General features: G+C 36.4%; 1 protein-coding gene across 1 annotated transcript in view; it reads left to right on the top strand.

Annotated features, from left to right (window-relative positions):
• Positions 1-22,255, top strand: part of CTNNA3 (catenin alpha 3) — a 1,082,048-nt gene that overhangs the window by 636,599 nt on the left and 423,194 nt on the right. Inside the window, exon 10 of the mRNA XM_040975830.1 lies at positions 15,015-15,107. Within this exon, the coding sequence (XP_040831764.1) occupies positions 15,015-15,107 (93 nt within the window). The remainder of the gene's footprint in view (positions 1-15,014; positions 15,108-22,255) is intronic.

Raw genomic sequence — 22,255 nt, 5'->3', positions numbered from 1 at the left:
TAAGAAATGATATTTTTTACTTCTATCCTGGTTCTACATTTGCTTCTGTGCATTGGACCTAAGGGTTTATTGGTACTGCATGCTTCATATCTATTTTTTACCTCAGCAGACAACATCAGTGTAGGAATAACTTGAACTTGCCCTTATATTTTAGTTTTATTATCAGCTATAAAGATTGCATTTAGTACTATTCATAATATAAAAATAAATCTGAAAAATGTCATGTTTATGTTTCTTAGGTGATTAATAGTCTAATTGGAGGAGAGTCTTGAAGAAACAGTCTGGATGATCTTATCATTACAGTGTGTCTGATTTTATTTTGTTTATTGCTGAGTGTGTAATGTGGAATAGGAGAAGGACTGGCTACCCACTGACAATGCCTGATTCAATCCCCGCTGTGCTGTGTTTCTAATCCAGCTGCCTGTTAGTGCCCCTGAGAGGCAGCAGGTGATGGGCGGAGTACCCGAGTTTCTGTGGCTCTATCTTTCAAATAAATATTCTAAGAAAATAATTTAGATTATATATCAGTAAGGGGCTTGTATGTTTCCATGAAGTATATATGTTCTGAAATAAAAGTAAAGCTTAGTCAGTAAAACAAAACCGTTAGACTTTAATTTGAGCTTTAGAAAATACATTTCACATAATTAGTTGGAAACCAATATTGTAACTGCCAAACATGTTTGATTTGTGTGTGTTGTGTATGTGTGTGTTTTCACCTCATTTATTTCCTTTGTGAGATGACACATACTGACACAGCATACTGATGACTGTTTTCAGAACAACATTGACATATGTCCGCGTAGACAAATGATTATTTTCATCCTTGTTGACTCATCTGAGAGGAATAAGTGGTTCAGATGCAAATTTGAATAATATTGTAATATGTGGTGAGATATGAAAAAGAAAGAATTGTGGGAAGTATTGTAATTCCTCAGTCGTGAACATCACTGTTTCCCAGTCATTGCCAACTCACAGATGGCAGACATACACACAAATTGAACCTTAATTTGTTAAGATAATTTGGGGTGGTCTTATTTTGACATTGACAATAAACAAATTTAGTGTTTTGCATATTTCTAAAGCATTCAGTTTTATTAGATTTTGGATTAACATGTAATACCTGTACATTTTTATGGTGTACACTTCAGTATTTCAGTAAATATTCACAATATAAACCTAACATAACAGATAATTCACTTTTTTCTATTAAACAAAGTTGAGATAAAACCAAGGTGATGTTCCTGTATAATGAATTATCAACCATATTCGTGAATCATCTTTTTAAATATAATAGCACATGAGACAATGAAAACTGTTTTCTATTTAGTAGACTTTCTTTGTACTTAATCATTATATATCTGAATTTTCTGGAAACTCTATTTTTAAAATGTTCTGTATCTGTAGGCTTTACAGTAAGTGCTATGATTAATATAATCTTTCTGGTTGGTATTAAAAATTTATTTACAGGTATGGAAAGTTTTTATTATCTTCAAAATGAAAATCACTTTGTTTTTTTTTCTGGTTATAAAAATGATTCATTTGCATTATGATAAGGTAGAGTTTTTTATAAGTACTTAAAAAAGTTCCCAGGGGTGAGTACAAATACTATTTTTTATAATTTTAGATGTCATAGTTTCACACACATACACACAGGCACACACACATTAATTATCTTCAAAAAACAGAATCATTATATGTTCTGTTTGTCATTGGCATGTTTCAATGTCATCATACATAACACTTTGCAACTCTGTTTTTTTGTAAATTAGAAAACTGATTTCACTGTTACTATAATGAAAAAATTCAGGGAAAAGTTTCAGTCAATATAGAAATATAAAGTCAAAAGGAATTGCTTATCTTCACATTAATAATATTCCTACTTCCTTTCCCATCTGGTAATTGATGTCAACATTTGGGATTTATCACTGGAAACTTTGTGCTATTAGCATACATAAATGTATATAAGTAATTTGGTTTAAAAATTACCATAAGTTACACACATTCTGAATCTTTTCACTGAAAAATATACAATTGGGATGTTTTATGTGAACAGGAAATTTTGTTCTTTTTTATAGAGTCATATTATAGACTAGCATTTCCCACTGATAAATATTTTGATTGCATTTTACACTTAGTTTCCCTGTGATTGTGAGCAAGTACATTACGTGAATTATTGCAGTTCTGCACATTTTACATTTTCTGGGGGAGGCCGGCATTGACTTCCTGATTGTTTTCTCATGTCCACAGCAAGACTGGACATGAATTTTTTTAAAATAGGGGGATCTTGGTAGGGCTAATTAACTGTGAGAAACATACCATACTAATATTATATCACAATAGGGAAAGTTGAGAGTATGGCAAATGAGAACTGTTTGTACAACTTTGTAACTTTTGTTGTAAAAATTTTAAATTCTGAAATTAAAAGTTTATTTAAAAAAAATTATTAGACAGACAGATTTACAGAGACTGAGAGAATGATCTTCCATCCACTGGTTGGTTCCCCTAGGGCTGCAATGGCTGGAGCTTGGCTGATTGGAAGCTAGGAATCAGGAGCTTCTTCTGGGCCTCCCACATGAGAGCAGGGTTCCAGGGCTTTATACTTTCATAGCACAGTTCTATTAAGTTAACCATTCTGCAGAACCCAAACTATATAATCATTGCCTTATTATTGCCAAGGACAGCATAGCAACCCTGTCCAGCAGAAACAGAATGGTTGACCTGAGTAGAGGTCACTTGGGTATCAACATGAGACAGTCACAGACTCGGCTCTTCATTTCTCAGATTCAGTCACAGACTTCTGAGGTAGATTCGCTTGGAAGCCAAGTGTGGTCTGCGTCCTGAAACACACCAAACCCCCTGTGTATGTTGGATGGGAATTATTTCACCTGTCTCTATCTGACATACTCACCAGCATTTGGCAGCCAGCTTGGGTCCTTTGAAGAGTTGTTGTACTTGATTAGAAATAAATAAATAAAAAGCTAAACTGGGAGCTATACAGTAGTTCTCAATTTGGTAACTTAAGTACAACTTGAAAGAAGCTGCTCTGGGTCCCCATCCTCGTTACATATGATGACCAGATAAGAAGAGACGCATGCTGTTTCTCTTTGAAGTCCTCCTGTCGAAGCCTTTGTGGAATGCAAATGAATTTCAAAGGGAAATTTCATTTTCCTTTCTTGTCTTGAATTTATGCTTCCTCTCTCCGAACCCCACGTCTTTGTTTCTCTTTGTCTCATCTTTGTCCAGGAAGATGATAGATTCGTAAGCATACTGATGCATGGACTGAACTTATTTATGCTTTGTGCTATTTATTGTTTGCCTGCCTTATGTTGTGTACCAGGCACTGGTGATCACATGACAAGTGAGGTTCCCCTTATAAATCAGGGGGAATTGGCAATAATGAAATATTCACGCAGTGAGTGTAAAATTCAGAACTCAAAATCTTGCCCTGAAGAAAAAACACTTCACTCAAGTAGACAGAGGTCTCAGATGGAGGTTGAGGTATAAATTTGGCGAGAATCATTCCAATCAAGTCTGAGTGGTATGAGGTTGGTTGTAAAGGAAGAGAACATCCCAGCCTAAAAAGAACAACATGTGTTAATATCCTGTGATTAAAAGAATCATTGATACATAAAACTAAGTTGAGAGCCTGGCACAGTAGCCCAGCGACTCAAGTTCTCACCTTGCACATGCAAGGATCCCATTTGGGTGCCAATTCATATCCTGGTGGCCCCACTTCCCATCCAACTCCCTGCTTGTGGCCTGGGAAAGCAGTCAAGGCCAGCCCAAAGCCTTGGGACCCTTCACCAGCCTGAGAGACCAGGAAGAAGCTCCTGGCTCCTGAATTAGGATTGGCTCAGCTCCAGCCATTGTGGACACATAGGGAGTGAATCAGTGGAGGGAATATCCATGGTCTGGCTGGGGAGCGCATGTGTCAAAGTTGGGCTTCTTAAGAGGCTCAGTCAGAGCAGTGGACAGCATATCCAGGAGCACATGGAGGATACAGCAGTACATTGGAGCCTGCAGAAGACACCTGGTACCAGAACAAAGGATAGAACAACTTGATCAACTACCCCTATCAAATGTTGGCAGTGAAAATCTGAGCAAGTGGAGATGCTGAGGTATACTGTGTCAGCCAGTGGATTCTGAAGAGATTTCATCATGCTTGGAATGGCAAGATTGGCTCTAATTCAGAACTGTTGAACTATCAAAATTGCTTGGTCAGTGCCCTTGGAGCATGCCCCACATCAGGGACCCTGGAATAGTCAGGAGGGTGGTGGGGCTTCTCCCTTTGTCTTTCTCTTTCCCCCAGATACTGGAAGGAAAAAAAATGTGGAAGAATGGTCTGGTTCACTTTCCTGTAGCCCTTGACCCTTTGAGTCCTACTCAACTATGTGAAGATCATTAAAATAAAAAGAAAGAAAGAAATTGACTTAAAAAAAGCAGACAAGTCTGAAAGGTCAGCAAAGAGATTTTGACTGCCACTTAGACAAGGCAGGGGAAAGATCCAAGAAGGCTAGGCAATCTTCAGAGTGAGTTGCTTGGGACTTACCTGTGTGTGTTTTCTTCCTCTTGGCCAGCTCTGTCAAGTATATTACTGATGATTACTGGAACACAGGTTGTATTCTTATGTGATAGAGGATTTAGATGTGAGACAGTATCACAGTACAAGATAACAAGTTTTTATAGAGGAGATAACAGATGGGGGCTCCTCTGAATGGAGAAAGAGAGATGAAGGAACTGCTAGAAAGAGATATGACTGGACATAGGGAGCCTCAGTCTATTTGTTATTTCTCTGTGTAAAATTATCAAGATTATGGAGAATTGGGAGATTGGAAATGACTCTGAGCCAAGCTTTAGTGCAGAAGACAATTAACCATCTTCACTATATCTTCCCTCTTAGGCCCAACTTGTGTAACTTTTTAAAAAGACATGCCAGGGGATGTCTGGTGAAATATGATATATTTTGAAATTTGTGGACTAAACAAAATGGCCCACAGGAAGGAGGCATCCATTGAGGAGTCTCTCTAACCAAGAGCCTAAGCTACGAGGCCTTTTAGAGGGGAGGAGAGTGAGAACCCCCTGACGTGAACCTGCCTCTCAGTTCTAAGTCATGGCAATGAGCATTTCCCACAGCTGGATTATATCTGGATTTCATAATCTGGAGGCCTAAAATGGGGATCTTACTGTACACTCCAGGCCCTAAAGGGAGAGATGAGGATCTGGCACAGTAGCTTAGCAGCTGAAGTCCTTGCCTTGCACCCAGTGGTATCCCATTTAGGTGCCAGTTCATATCCTTGAGGTCCAGCTTCCCATCCAGCTTTCTGCTTGAAGCCAAGGAAAGCAGTTGAGAATGGCCCAAAATCTTGGGACCCTGCACCCGTGTGGGAGACCAGAAAGAGACTCCTAGCTCCTGGCTTCAGATTGGCTCAGTTCCAGCAGTTGCGGCTACTTGGAGAGTGAATCATTGGACAGAATATCTTCCTCTCTGTCTCTCCTCCTCTCTGAATATCTGACTTTCCAATAAATAATAGAATAAATTAAAAAAGGAGAGCGAGAGATGAACCAGCTCCAAGACTGCCCTAGAGCACTCAGGGTAACAAAGTCCTCTCCTACCAATCCCACGAACTGAAAATCCTGTCTGGTGTTGCATGTAGAGGGGGAAGCCCAGTAGGGTTCAGGCTATGAACCTGTAGAGAGACAAGAAGGTTTAAGTAGGAAGTGAGGGAGATCTGGGGAGATGTCTACCAGGTTGATTTGAGTCACTCCAAGGAAGGAACACAAGAAGAGTGACTTTGTAAGCAACGACAGTAAAGGAAGGAAATCAGTGTAGACTAACTGCCTTGAATCTGCCCTCATCCTTGTTTTCAACACCCTTATGTTAGGGTTTTGGGCTAGGATTCAAAGAAGGAGTAGAGGCAACTAATCAAAGTGAAGAAGTCCTTGTTTTGGGGAGGACAGAAATGGCAGGGGTTATAAAGAGAGAGTCAGAGGTAGAGTCTGCCCCAAAAGAGGGCAGGGTTTTGCCATTAGGCTTCATCCCCACATAGAATGTTTAGATAACTTTAGCACGTATAGACACATTAAAAAGCCTTTTAGACCATGAGCAAGGAATATCATCTTATCTCTTCTATCCTTGCTGATTTCTTCTATCCAGATTTTATAATTTTCATCACAGAGAAGTTTGACTTTATTGTAAATATCTTGATCCCTAAATATTTGAGTTTTCAGCTGTTGTGCATGGATTTCTTTCTTAATTTCTATTTCAGTGAGGTTCATTAATGTATAAAGAAGCTACTGTTTTCTTTGTATGTTGTAACCAGTAAGTTTGCTGAATTGGTTTTCCAGTTTTAACATGCTTTGGTGCAGTGCTGAGGTTTCTCCATGTACAGTATCATGCCATCCGAAGCCGTGTGTTCACTGAGTTCCTCTTTTTCAGTTTTGATATTCTTAGTTTCCCCTCCCCAATTGCTCTTCCTAATGTTTCTAAAACTATATTGAATAAGCTTGGTAAAAGTGTACACCCATATCTTATTCCAGATTTGAGGGAAAATGCTTTCAGCTCTTCCCTGTTAAGTATAATATTGGTTTTCAGTTTGTCTTATATAGCCTTTATAATTTTTAAAGTATTTATTTATTTTTATTGGAAAGTCAGATTTACAGAGAGAAGGAGAGACAGAAAGATCCTTTGTTGCTGGTTCACTCCCCAAGTGCCCGCAATGGCCAGAGCTGAGCTGATCTGAAGCCAGGAGCCAGTAGCTTTGCCCAGGTCTCCCACATAGGTGCAGGGTGCCAAGATTTTAGGCCATCCTTGACTATTCCAGGCTACAAACAGGAAACTGGTTGGGAGGTGAAGCAGCCAGGATATGAACTGGTGCCCGTATGGGATTCTCTTATGCTGAGTCCAGCCTTTATAATTTTGTGATATGCTTTTTCTGTACCTAATTTGTAGAGGATTTTTTGTTTTTGTTTTTCAATATGAAGGATTATTGAATTTTACTAAATACTTTGTCTACATCAAAGGAGATGATCATGTGGTTTTTGTTCTTATTCTGTTGATGTGATTTATCATGGTTACTGCCTTGCAAGTCTTGAGCCTCCATTGTATGTCTAGGATAAATCCCACTGAATGTGATGCATGATCATTTTGATATGGCATTAGATTTGCTTTGTTTGTGTTTTGTTGAGAATCTTTGCATTTGTGTTCATTAATGATATAGTTTCTGTAGCTTTTTTAGTCTGAAGAGAGTTGAGTGTCAATCAAACTATTTTTGCAATGGGTGTAGCTGTTTTTCATGCTGTGGGACATAGAGTCCTTCCCAGCAGGTCTGAGCAATGCTAGGCTTGTGAAACTATGGTCTTCAGGCTGTGTGAGTGGAGCTAACCTTCTCTTAGTCCTGCTACGTGGCGTGACCAGTGCTGGTGCTTACAATTCTAACAGCCCATGTCCCAGCACTGGAATATTTTGAGAGGTTTTTTTTCTCACTCTCTTGAAGGTGTGAATAATGATGTTGAGGATTGCACATGGCTAGGTATGGATGGGGGTGGTGCAAGGCAAGGAGACTTTTCCCTAGGTCCATAGGATGTGTTCTGGTGACTCTGAAAAGTCAAGTCCCAGTAGTCACAGTCCCAGAGCTGCAGGGATACGGTGTATTTTCAGTCAGGTCTCACAGCATCAGTTGCAGTTACACTGGGGTATAGACTGATGGCATCCGAAAGCAGAGGAATGCAGAAAGGCCTACCCAGAGAGCTCAGGTGAGAGTTTGTTACTCATGAGTTGTAGCAGCAACAGCAGCAGTCCGAGAGTTCTGGGACATGAAAGGGACTGCATATGGTTATGCTGGAGCATGTGCTCTGGCCACCTAACATCTGTGTGCTCTTTTCATGATTTTTTACTGAAGTTTTCCTCAGTCTTGTCAGTTGTAGTATTTTATGGAGTGGTGGTCTTTTTCTCTTTGCTGCTTTTGCAAGTCTTGGTGCTGTTGTTAATCCTTGACACTTCTTTATTGAAAGTTTCCTTAAACTTTTTCTGGAAACATGGTTTTTTCCCTTTTCTGAAAATTTTCTGTGCTTCAAGTGGATACAGATTCTCTCTATTCAAGCACCTTGGTCTCAGGTGTCATACCACTCTCCTGAAATTTCTTTTCCCAATCTCAGTGGTATTGCTGGTAACCTGTACCTCTAGTCATTTTTCCTAAGGCTCACTGTAAATGCACCTTCGTCTATCTTCCCTACAAATATTGGTATGTTAGATACACCTTTAATAATATTTGCTCCAAATAATCACATCTAATTACTGTTTATGACCTAGCAAATTCAAGATTAATATCTGTGCCCTCTCTCCCCCTCTCACTTCCTCAGTCTTCTCTCACTTTCTCCCAGCCCCAAGCTACCCTCCTCACTGAAATAATGTGAGTCACTTACTGTGTCTGGCGTCTTTGGTTTTGTTACTTGTTAGTGTGCATATGGGGCATAATCCTCCTTCTATCTGCTACTAAACAAGTTTTAGTTTTTGTAAATTCAGAAAGAAGCCCAGGTATCATTTGCAAATGCCAAGTTAAAAATAATCCATTCCTGCTCGTTTATTATTGCATTCTTCCCCAAGGTTTCCTATGTTCACTTGTGTTTTTACTACAAACCTGTCAGATACTGATGTTCTCCATGTGCATATGCAGCCAAATGGAAAGCAAGTCAGGGAAATCTAATTTAAAATTTTAGGAGTTTCTTTATCAGAAATTTATGCTCTATAACCTAAGCAATTGTGCTTACCTTGTGCTTATGCTATTAAGGAAATGTTAGAAGAAAAAGTCCGCGTCCAATAAACAAATTCTATTGTATTCAAGAATCTAAAAATTATAATCCATTGCACATGTCAGTTTTGTAGAATAGAAAATATTTGTATTCACAGTGAATCAGTTTTAATAGATAAAAAATTATTGAATTATATAGAATGAATTCTATTTGGGGGCTACTTTGCTTAATATATATGTATATGTATATATATATGTGTGTATATATATATATCATATATATATATGAAAAAGCTATTGTCTTTACCACTGAGTAGCTTTCTGGTTCATAATGGAAAATAAAGGTGTGCTGTGAGGGTGAGAGTTTGTAAGATGGAGGTATGAATTATAATTTTGAGTATCTGTGAATAGTTTGTAGAAGAGTTCATATTTGATCCAGTCTTGGACACTTTGCCATTATTCAGAAGGTAATATGTGGGGTAGTTTTCAGAGGGAAACAGTTGTAGAAATAGAAACCTAAAAATGATTTTTATTTCAAGAATTGGATTTGCTTTTTAATTTGTTATGTAAGATGTCCTAACAGACACGGAAATATTAGATAGCCAAAGGACGACAAGAACAAGCATATTTACCTCTATGTGCACAAACAAATTCATTTCTTGAATTTGTAACCAGTACTGGGACATTCATTCAGATTGACTGAATCCATGGCATGCATTTAGTTCATAGGCGCCTTCTACAGAAATGGTTCTGGATTACCAGGTTTTGTTTAGCTGGAAGTAACCTCCTGAGATTAGTGCATTTCCATGTATATGCTTTTGCTTCAGTACTGGTTGCATGGAAGAGAAAAATATTTTTACTTACTTAAAGAAGAAGAGAGACTTCAGTGCAATATGCAGCTCAAGGTAGAAAAAAATGGTGATCTGAATTGAGAGCAATGATTAGCTAGGAGTGAAAATGGTAAAGGAAGGGCAAAGAGAAGAAAGTTGGATGACCGACACCAGAGCCCTGTTGGAAATAATATATTCCAGTGTTCAATAGCACAGTGGGGTGACTCTAAATCATGATAATATATTATGTATTGTATAAAGAACTGGATGAGAGGTGCAGGTAGCTCCAGGAAGCCAAGGGGTTGGGGTAATGGGAATACTGTTGCTTGATTTCATCATTTCATGTTATTCACAAGTGTTGAAATATTATACCATGCCCATTAAAACATTCAAGTATTGCATGTTAAGAATCTTTAAATGGAATAAAGAAAAATATATCAACAATTTACAATTAAAAACTGATTATAAATAAGAGATTAACATTTAGTATTCATATGACAACCCTTTTATTGGAAGATAAAGATGACAAAATATAAGACTCATTTCATTGTAAAATCCAACCTCTGCCTCATAAAGATGGTGTGATTTTAAATTAAAACCAGCTAAGCAATATCATGTATGTTAAAGAAAAAGGAAAAATGAAAGACAAGGTTATAGAGACTGGAGAGAAAAGAGGATAGCTTTAGGATCATAGGCAGTGGGCACTGATGAATATGCAATCTGGACTTGTGGGAGGATGGGCAATTCTGACTGATACTATTACCAAGATTTTACACTACTGGGTTAGAGGGAGAGAGTGAAATATTCCAAAAAGAAATTAGACTGTTGTGAGCTGAAGGGATGATTCTACCAAGAAGGCCAGGCATTTTTCTTATTTAATTTTTTTTTACTTGATATTCTAATTTTTTAGAAGTTTTTTTTTCTACTTCTCAAATAGCAGTTTAAATTGGGAAATCTTTTATATGACTTCATTACTTCTTACGTGTATTCAGGTCATACTTGGGTGGACATCAGCCTCATTGCACTGATCTTCAAGAAAGAGTCTGTCCAGGCAAATGGACATCAACCAAAGTCCTAGTTTTGTGTATGTTGTGGGAGGCAGGCGTATTTCCAAGTCAACTAAGATCATTTAAGTAACAAAATTATGTTTCTTTACCCCTCCCTCTTCTAACCCCTCTACACGTTTATATCAGTATATCTTGGCAGAGAAAAACTAGGTCTTTTATTTTAGTAGCTTTTTACCAATGATATTTTTGTTGTCAACATCTTTTATTTCAATAGTGTGAGGAGTGTTGATTCTGAGTTTCTATGAAGCCATCTTTATTTTTGTTGTAGAAGATGTTTGACATGGGTTCTATGATCTACTGTGAGAAAGTTTTTGAAAGGTTTTACCTGAATAGAAAGCAGAACTTTGTAACTATATAATTCCATAACTTTGGAAAATTCTGCAATGGAATAGGCTGCCCACAAAACAGCAAATTCTCACAATAGAATTGTGTACGTAAGGGTTTCAGGGCCCTTTGTCAGAGAGAAAAATCACACAAAAATAAGACAGAGACCCTTTTTCCACACTGAGAACTGGCATATGTGGCAGCATAATGTTAACAATTAGCTATGTGAATTATATTAAACAGTGAATAATTCATAGTGGAAATCTAACCAAATAGCAAAGTTTGCTTCATGTTATTGAGAAATACAGGTAAATACTTCTGTGAGAACTTCTTAGCAGCAGACTTAATGATGTGTGATAAGCAATTGTCCAAATAGTATGCTCATTCATAAAAATGATTTCATTTCCGTTGTCTATGATGACTAAGGACTCCTAGTGTTCTTGGGATTTCAGATAAGACTTGATATTAGAACATTAAAATACTGCATCCCTACTTTAAAAATAGATCATATTTATTAGATAAGAACGAAGTAATGATGAAAAGTAGACTTAGCCTACAAATGTTAGATTTATTTAAAGGACACTAAGAAAATTTTATATCCCCTAATAGCCATTTTATGGAAATCTTTTGTAATACAAGGAGTCACTGTTTAGGGTTATGTAAGGCTATCTTCCTGACATAGATGGAGAGTGACAAACACAGCTAGCCTAGCTCGCAGGGCTCTAAAACTACTAGTTTTCAGAGAAGGGACTTTCTCACCCAAAAATTGGGTTACGGTAGAAAGAATACTGTTTTCTATGAAAAATAGAAAGGAGGACCCAAAGTCCATGAAATACCATAAAAGGAATATTTTAAGAGGAATCTAAGAGGCATACAGAATTGAAAGAGGAGAATTGATTCTTTTCAGGAATTGTTCTGCCAGGATTTGTTGTCACTAATTTTTTGTCCTTCCTTTCTTCCTTCCTCCATTCCATCCGTCCTTCCTTTCTCTCTCTCTCTCTCTCTCTCACACACACACACACACACACACACACACACATTTATTTATTTGTTTGAAAGGCAGAATTACAGAGAGCAAACATCTCCTATCTGCTGATTCATTCCTCAAGTGGCCACAATGCCTACAACTGAACCAGACTGAAACCAGGTGCTTGGCATAAGGCTGCCATCTTGGTGTCAGGTGCCCCAGCATGTAGTCATCTTCCACTGCTTTTCCAAGCACACTTGCAAGGAGCTTGAATGAAAATGGAGTTGTGGGGGCAGGCACCATGATGCAGTAGGTTCAGTCTTGCCTCTATGGTGCTGCCATCCCATGTAGGTGCCAGTTTCTGTCCTGACTCTCCACTTTCAAGACAGCTCCCTGCTGGTGACCTGGGAAATGGAGGATGACTCAAGTCCTTGTGCCCCTGAACCCATATGGGAAACCCAGAGGAAGTACCTGACTCCTGGCTTCAAATCAGCATAATTTTGCCCTGGCTGCTGTAGCCATTTGGGAAGTCAACCATTAGATGAAAGATCCCTCTAAAAATCATCTCTTTAGCTCTGCTATTAAAATAAAAATAAGATGTGTCATAAAAAAGAAAATAAAATGGAACAGCTGCATCACGGGCATCACAGTTGGCAGCTTAAGCCCCTTAGCCATGATGCTGACTCCAAAAACACATCATAGCAAACGAACAAAGCAAAATCTTTTGTTTTCTACTGAAGAACCAAGTTGAAAAAAGATTATTATGTGACATCTTCGAGGACAGAAGGTGTGGTGAGAATGGAGTTCTCAACGCAGATGTTGAGAGAAAATTTGAGTCTACTTTCAGTAACATCAAGAGCTGCCCCCATGTGGGAGACTTGGAGGAGCCTCCTGACTTTAACACAGCCAGGCTACAGCCTTTGTGGACGTTTTACATGTGTCAGTGAATGGAAGATTCCTTCTCTCTCTCTCTCTGTGTCATGCTTTTTGAACTTTAAACCTCCAGGCTCTAAATTAGCTTCTTTTATATGATAGTTTGCTTCATTTCAATATCAATTAAAGGATTCTCATTGTAGTAATGAAAAACTAAGACAATTGTCAAATATAAATACACAAAGAAAATCAAAAAATTCAAAAATCTTAAACTATTTTATTAAATATCTCACTTACACACAAATTTTTATTTGACCCGTGTGGAACGACTGTTATAGTGTGGTTGGTGACATACTTTTAATGCCTTAAAAAGAACTTAAGAATAATTTTTGTTAAATGTGACTTTGTAAAATAGGTAAAAAATTACTCAAATTAGATAAATTGTAGAGATTTTATTTCTATCACTTAGCTTTCCTAGTTTATCACTAAAAATACCTGTCATATACAAATTCAACTTTGTACAAAATAGCACCAAAACTTCAGATGTGCTGAAACAGTAATAATTTCTGATAAGAATTTTAAACAAGTATTGGATCTTTAATTAAAGCAGAATGTTAGTGTGAGCGTTAGTGCAAATGAAAGTACACTTTCTGTTACATTTTCACTTGGGGGTTTTGAGAAATTAACTCTGTCAATGTAAACATAACCCATTTTAGGATGATTTCAGGCAATGGCATTTAATTGGCTTGAAACAAACATATTAACCAGCAAATGTCAAGTGCAAGATTATCTATTTTTAAAAAATAAAAACAAAAAAAGGAAATTTTAAAAAGGATTTTTAAGAGTATCTACATATAGCAATTTTCTGTAATGTTTAGGCATTGACTCAAACAGTGTTCTTCCAAACAGATAAATGAGTCAACAATTTCTATTTTTCATATTAAACAGTCTTCCATTTACAGATGTATATTTTCTATAAGTGCAGTGCAAAGTAATGTACATAGGAGAACAATTAGACTGTTGAGTTTCACTTTCAGAACGTGGGTTTGAGGGGAGAGAGGAACAAACTATTGCCCTTTTCAAATAATTCACAAATGTGCTAATTATGTGTCAAATATGAAAGTTGAGATATTGTGACCTTCAAGCCAACAAAAGACCTTTTCAAGTAAGCATTTCTATGTACATTAATAAAATGAACAATGCCTTCCATAGTTAAATAATGTATACCTGATATTTCATTATATATTAATGCAAATCAAGGGTTTGCTTCACTCTTGCTATAATAAAAGTAATGCTTTAGAAAAGCAAAGAATATAAATCAATATATGAATCAAATATATATATTTACTCTGTAAGTGGCTAATATGCGATTTTTCTGCAACTGGATTTATTTTGAGTTTGAGCAGTAAACTGAATAAGGTGACACATATCGTATAAAATATATTAAAAGAAATTAGAAAAACTATCTACTTGCCATAAAGAACACAATGATATGCTTTGTCAATCAAAGAAAACATCACCTTTGTGCGTAAACCCTCACTGCATTGGCAGAAGAATGTTGAGCAAAAGTAAGGTGCAGACAAAGGAAAAGGAATCCCATGCTCTTTCTCCAGGCTCTTCCATGGTGTAAATTATTTGTAATTATTAGTCTCAGATAATGACATCATCATAATTATTTACAAGAATATGCATTGCATTGGAAGAAAATTTTGTTTCAAAAGTATCATAATTTCTTGCCTCTGATCCATGATTACAGTGTGAAATGCTGTCCATAAAAATGATTGAATCACTTTGTGTTTGTCCAGTTTCAAAATTCATTTGATGATGAACAAAACTTAAATAAACATAACACTCATGCTTAATGCAAGTTAAGTATGTGTGAAAGACCTCAGGGACATAATAAACCAATTACGAACAAACCACAGTAATATGAGATCCCAACAACCTTGTAGCAATCAATATAGAAATAAAACTACTCTAGCTACATAAAAATCATTTCTTATAATGGGTCACATGGACTTTTGTCATAGAAAAAGTTCTCTGTGGATCTTAGTCATTGTTTGCACCAACAATCATGAGTGGCATTAATGAGAATGAAGTGTGTCACTGATATTTTTGGTTAATATGTGTGTGTCCTTGTTCAGGGTAACCAATGCTTCAACATTATTTTTAAGGTATAAAACAATTTTTTTTGGTTCCATTTAAGGTGGCAAATCTTGCTTGTTCCATGTCAACAAATGAAGATGGAATTAAAATCGTCAAAATTGCAGCTGGTCACCTGGAAACCTTGTGTCCACAGGTATGATAAGAAAGTTTTTGTTCTGCCCATAAAAAAGACACATTTGTTCATACTTTCATACAGTCCTTTTATAAACACAAAGGACTGAATTAGTACTCAGCATAGATTTTTTACCTCTTAATTAAGAAATTATTGCAGATCTTTTAGACAGAGCTGAGACATACGATATTAGTCTGAAGTAAGCATCTCCTAATAGTCTGAGTACGTATAGTTGTAATTGGAAATGGACAGCTTAAATTCTAATAATCAAACAGTTCCATGCATTGATCTAATTAACTTCTTTTCTTATTTGCTGAAGATAAATAAAAAAGAGGCCTAGTTTTGTAAAACCACCAAACAGGAAAGTATTCATTATTTTGCACGTCCTAGAATATTGTAACAGAAATGATATTATCTGGTTAAGTCATTTTTTTAAAAAAACAGAGAAGCAAAGTGTGTAACAGAGAAACTAAATATTATTTGAGCATTTTTTCATAAACAAGTGACTAAATCAAAAGGCAAAACAGAATGTTAATAAAACCTTTAAAACAGGCCTAGAAAATGTGTGCCCATGTCTTTAAACCTGAAATGATGTGAACTGTTACTTTGCAATTTTTTAAACTTTTAAATAGATAAGCATTTCCTATCTAGTAATAATGTGTGAAAATTTCTAGATTGAGATAGTAAAAATTTATTTTCAATTTTGATTCTGGATTATTGACTTTAATGGTTTTGCTAGACATATTTATTTGATTCATGTGATAATTAACATGTGTTCAGTATGTGAAAATTAGATCAGGTAAGTTAGCATTAACTCATTCCTCAAACAATTTTTTATTAAAAATAATTATATTTATGAGAAACCATGAAGCATTTATAGTGCATATATAGATACATATATATATATATCATATTCTGATTTAAGCTAGATAAATATCATTTTCCTCTCTTTGTCACTTCTTTATCATTGGTGCCTTTGAACTCTTTTCTTCTCTTTGTTCAGAAAGTACATAATAATTTACTATGAATGAGCATTTTCCCACGTTAGTACATAATGCTTCGTACTTCTTTTGTTTCTAAGGTGGTATCGTTTGTCCTGCCTCCTCTTGACCTCCTCCTTCTCATTTCTCCTAATGTTAATATCCTCTAGTAATTACTATTTTATGTTCATCTGAATGTTTTTAAACTCTCATATATGAAATAAAACATAAGGTATTTGTCTTTGTGTGTCTGGCTTGTTTCACCTAACATAATGTCCTCTAGTAGTATCTCTTTCGCTACAATGACAGGTTTTCCTTCTTTATTATGGCAGATTAATATTCCACTATGTCTACATACTGTGTTGTCTTTATTCATTTATCTACTACTCAACACTTACTTGATCTCAAATCCTGACTATTGTGCATAGTATTGAGATAGTACTAGATAATGTAGCTTAGGAAAATGTTTATACTCCCTAATCACTAGACTTATTTTCATCAAATAGGAGGCATGTATAAGGTTTTGTTTCATACTTTATTGATGGGGTAGTTCTTATCACTTCCAAGGACACACTGCATATCCTATTCATATGGCAGTGGCGATTCTATAAAAAGGTTGCAGGGTAGGAAAAGGATGGGGTTCCTTAAAGACTAATTTAGAGTCTCATGGAAAAGAAGTACGTTGTCTGGTTTATTTGATTTATTTTTAGATATTTATCTTGACATTTGAAAACCTGGAAGGAATGGCTTTTAATTTTTATCAAAAGAAAATATGAATTTTTTAAAAAGGCAAGAAATTTTTCTGGTCAGCAATCTGTGAGATTCTTTAAATCTGAAGAGCAACACATTTCTAGGAAGTTATTTCTAGATGACTGGTAGCCTGGCAACCATGAATGAGAATACACGAATGGGTAATCTTTAAAACCCTTGTCTCAGAAGAAATGGGAAATCATATGGATATTTATTTCTGAATACAGACCACAAACGTTGTGAGGATGTGAAATATAACAATAATTAGGAAGTTTAAATCCCTGGACCTCTGCCCATATTCTTATCCTACTAAAAGTAAAGCATGTGTTGAAATCTTGATTAGCCTTGCTGACAATTTCATCTCAGTGAACTGAGGAAGTAGCGAGGGAGATCGTTTGTATTGAGTTCTTGTTGATTACCAAGAGAGAGCTGGTTGGAGAAGTGGAACATAGAAGGACTGCAGGTGAGATCCGGCGGATGTCAGTTTCCCTCTAGACTCCAGAGGGAACCAAACATTGCTGACAGTTAACCCAAGTAGCCAAATCAGGTATACTCTCTTCAACTCTTTGTGAGAGTTCTCATCACTACACATCATGAGTAATGTTTGTTCGGTGCCTTTTAATAAAACAACATTAGGCATGTATTTGAGAGGAATGAAGGGAGGGAGGCGTGCAGGAGGGAGAGTAGCAGAAGGAGGATCAGAGAAAAGAAAATGAGCTACCTTCTGGTTCTGTTTCCAAATGCCTGCAATGATTGGGATGGCTAAGGTGGAGGCCAAGAGCTGATAGTCCATCCTGGGTGTGTGAAGGAGCCCGGTTACTTGAGCCATCATCATTGCCGCATAAGGAGGCTGTATTTATGAGCCAGAGATATATATCAGATCCAGGCATCTGATACAGCAGGAGAGCATCACAATTCTTAGATTAAATACCTGCCTCTACCTGTCATATTTTAAATAGTCTTTTTAATCTGAAAAAAAGTAAGTGTATTTTATTAGTGTTGATTCGTCTGTTTTCACTACTAATGTAGTAATTTTAAATGTTTATTAACTATTTGGTTTTCTTTTATTCCTTTATGTGTTTTGCTAATTTGATGTAAGTGTGTACGTATTTTTTTAAGATTTCTAATAATATTCTTTAATTTTTTTGGCTGCTTCTTTCTTTGTAGTTTTGTTATTTTTTGATACAATTTAGTTGGTAGTGGACTCTCCCCTCCCCCCCCTTGTTCTCCTCTCTAGAATCATAACGTGTGTCCATCGTGAATTTTCCCAAGTCCATCATGCGTCCACTGGAGTATCTCTCCCAGCCATGTAGAAGAATAACTTTTTGTTGTATATAAATTCTTGTATCCTGGGGCTCTAGTATAGTTACAATGAGGATTAGGTCTTGGTTGTTTATACCAGTAACAGTTATATGTGGACACTGACAATCACAGGTGGTTATAAAGAATCTACCTCTTGTGGATAGTTAATTAATGAATTACATCTCAAGTTCTTGTTACATTAGGTACAAGCAAGTAACACTGATTAACGTAGAGTAAGATTCACATATGATATCTCTAGATTTGACATCATATTATGTTATATTAGAGCATAGATATGATATCTAACCTTTTGGGATTGGCCCATTTCCCTTAGCATTATGGTCTCTAGTTGGCCCATTTGGCCACAAAGTAATGCATTTCATTTTTTTAAATTGCTTGGTAGTATTCCATAGTGTAGATGAACCACAGTTTCTTTATCCAGTCCTCTGTTGGTGGGCATTTAGATTGCTTCCAAGTTCTTGCGATTGTTGATTATGCTGCAATAAACATTGGGATGCAATAAACATTTTATACATTTGTTGTATAAAAAGTCTTTTGGATATATTCCTAGAAGTGGTATTGCTGGGTTGTATGGTAGGTGAACGTTTAATTGCCTAAGTGTTCTCCATACTGACTTCCGTAGTGGCTGCACTAGTCTGCATTCCCACCAGCAGGTGTTGTTGGTAGTTTTCTGTATGTGGGCGATTCTTTCAGGCATTGGGTGGGACCTCAGTATTGTGTTATTTTAATTTCCCTTATTGCCAGAGAGCTTGAGCATTTTTTCCATGTGTTTGTTAGCTATTTGAATTTACTCCTTTGTAATATATGGGCCATTTTACTCCTTTGTAAAAATGGGCCATTTCCTGTGCCCATTTCTTGACTGGTTTGTTTGTTTTGATGTTATTGTTGTTCTGGAGCTCTCTGTATATTCTGGAAATTAGCCCTTGGTCTTCTGTGTAGTGTGCAAAAATCTTCTCCCATTCTGTTAGTTTCTTATTTATTTTGTTGATTGTTCCCTTTGCTGTGCAGAAACTTCTTAGTTTACTGTAGTCCCATTTGTTTATTTTGGTCTTGACTTCTTTTGCTTTTGGTGTTTTTTTCTAAGAAGTTTTTGTCCATTCCTATGTCTTGCACAGTATGTCCAACTTTTTCTTCCAAAAGTTTGATGATCTCTGGGTGTAGGTTTAGATCTTTTATCCATTTAGATTTGATCTTTGTGTATGGTGCAAGGGATAGGTCTTGCTTCTTGTTTCTACATGTTATTAGCCAGTTGACCCATCCGCATCTGTTGAAGAGACCTTCCTTTTTCCCAGATTGTTTTAGCTCCCTGTTAATAATTTTAATCATAGAAATATTTAACAATTTTTAGGTAAACATGATTCCTCTTTAATTTCTTTAATAAATATTTACACATTGTGCTGATTTGTGATTTTCTGCCTTAACAGATTCTGCCAATAAAAATGTCATATCATTCATATATTTTAAAGGACTGAACTATTGTTACTCATTATTTAAATCTTGATTCCTCCCTAGATTCATTTTTATGTCTACCATGAAGTAGAAAAACTTTTTATAGAACTGATTGTGCATCGAGGTTGGCATGGTGGCACAGCAGTTACCCTCTCTGCCTGTGGCACTGGCATCCCCTAGGAGCACTGGTTTGGGTCGCAGCTGCTCTGCTTCTGATCATTTCTCTGCTTATGACCTGAGAAGGCAGCAAAGGATGGTCCAAGACCTTAGCTTCCTGCTCATGTAGGAGAACTTGAAGAAAGAAGTTTCTGGCTCCTGGTTTCAGTTCAGATCAGCTGAGCTCTAGCCATTGTAATCATTTGGGATGTGAACGAGCAGATGGAAGATCACAATGTCTCTCCTATGTCTGTAAAATCTGCCTTTTAAATACAAATAAGTAAATCTTTAAAAAATTTTTTTTAAATTTAAAAAAAATTAAAAAAGAAATGGAGCCCAGCACAGTGGCTCAGTTGATTTATGTTCTCCCTTCAAATACTGGGATCCTATATGGGTAACAATTCATGTCCCGACTGCTCCACTTCCCCTCCAGCTCCCATTTAGGGCTTGGGAAAGCATTAGAGGAAGGCACAAAGCCTCTGGACCCTGTACCACATGGGAAACCTGGAAGAAGCTCCTAATTACTGGCTTTGGATTTGCTTAGCTCTGGCTGTTGTTGTCATGTGGGAAGTGAATGAATGGGTGGAAAATCTTTTTCTCTGTTTCTCTTTCTCTCTGTAAATCTGCCTTTCCAGTAAAAATAAATGACAACCTTAAAAATTTTAAAGATTAAAAAATTTGGGCCATCATCATTTAATTAAATAGTTGACTCTTTTCCCATTAATCTGAAGTGCTACCATTGTTACATGCATGCAACACAAACTTGAGATGCATGTCCACATCTATAGATGTTTTCAATTCATTATTGTTTTTAAACACATGTAAATATATTCTGATAACACACGTATACTATACTTACATGCACATGTGATATTTTCTCTAATATACTTGCACATATATATGATAGATATCAATTGTGTAGTTGCATTTAGTGTTGCACCACATGTTAGCATAGGTTAATAAGCACATTGAAACATGGTTCAGAGTATGAAAGTTCCCAAAGTTTTTATTGTGTGGATTTTTCTTGCTGCCAGTTTTTTTCAGCTGTTTATGTTACAACTCCTATGCAGAAATACTGTTACATTGTTCTAGTTGCTGGATTTTCTGTCTTGTGACGAAGAAGAATTAAGAGCACAGCCAGAGAAGAATATGTAGTTCATTGAAAGATACAGAGAAAGCTCTTAGCAGCTGGGAGGGGTCTCTGAAGGAGGGAACTGTTGAGGTCTGATTGTTTATGTGTTTCATAGGCTAGATAATAGAAGGCTCTCATAATTGGCCTAAAAGAGGCACTGCGAAGTGATGGTTTTGATTGGATCGGAGCTATATAACCCAACACTGACATCCTTCACAAAGCTGGTTCTTTGTTCTCAGAGCCTCTGAGACCATCTCCAGATGGTGGGGAGGAGCCCCTCTGTGCTTGTTGCTGGAGCAAAGAGTCCATCTCTCTATCATCCTACATTCTATGCTGGGAATCTATTTCTCTATCTTCACAATGAGATTACAAAACCTTTATGATGCTTGAGGTGCAATTTTTTGTTATGTTTTGTTTTAATCTAAGGCATTTATTAACCTATCAGATTCTCAGGGTCCCAACAACTTTTTGATATTTACTATAACACAGTACTCATATTACTTGTATGAAGTTGCCCAGATTATTATTTTCTTTAACTTTTGGTTATTCTTGAATCTTTACATTAAGTATCATGAAAGTATGTCAGAATTTTCCTCAATAATGCTAAGATGTTTTGAGTGTTTGGTAATTTAGAGTAATGACCTTCTTAAATATTTAATCTTTCTATTAATAAATGTATGTTTGTTCATAATCAGATTTTTAAAATGCTGCTCAGGGACTCTGTAATATCTTCATTAGTTAGTTTAGTACATTCCATAGTTTAAAATACCTTGTATATGAATATGACTTTGAAATTTTTCTCTTCAGAGAAAATCTCTTTTCCAAAGATGGGACTCATAAGGCTTATGTGATGATGCAGCACTATCAGGCCACTGGCTGCAACATCGGCATCCCATTTTGAGTCGTGGCTGCTCTGCTTCAAATCTTGTTTACTGTTAATATATCTATCTTTTTCATTGACTGTGGAAATAGCAATTTTTATGGATTCCATGATTTTACGTAATCTCTCCATAATCCATACTCTCTGTGAAAGCCAAAGTAAAATTTCAAAGATGTCTGTCTGAGAGAAAGCTTTCCTTAAAGTCGTTTAACTGTCATCTTTTCTCTTACCTTTTTGCATTAAAATGTGAATTATTTCTTATGACCACATCAAACTTGAATAATTTGCAATACCACCTGGTATTATTTTTCTTTTCACTCATTAAATCTCTGTGTGTGGCCCTTTGTGTTTCTAGAACCCCAGAAGTCCCTTTCCATTAGAGAGAATTTTCTCTTAGTGATTTTCCAGTGCTCTATTCCCTTAGAGTCAAATGAAATGTTCGTGTTTTGGGGACTTAGCTCAGATATAATCTTCTCAGGAACCAAGCTCCCTAAGTGAC

This window comes from Ochotona curzoniae, unplaced genomic scaffold, assembly GCF_017591425.1.
Source record: "Ochotona curzoniae isolate NIBS_2020 unplaced genomic scaffold, NIBS_Ocur_1.0 contig_2692, whole genome shotgun sequence".
Classification (NCBI taxonomy): Eukaryota; Metazoa; Chordata; class Mammalia; order Lagomorpha; family Ochotonidae; genus Ochotona; species Ochotona curzoniae.
Note: the sequence above shows the minus strand (reverse complement) of the source record. Positions and strands in the feature narration are given on the sequence as shown.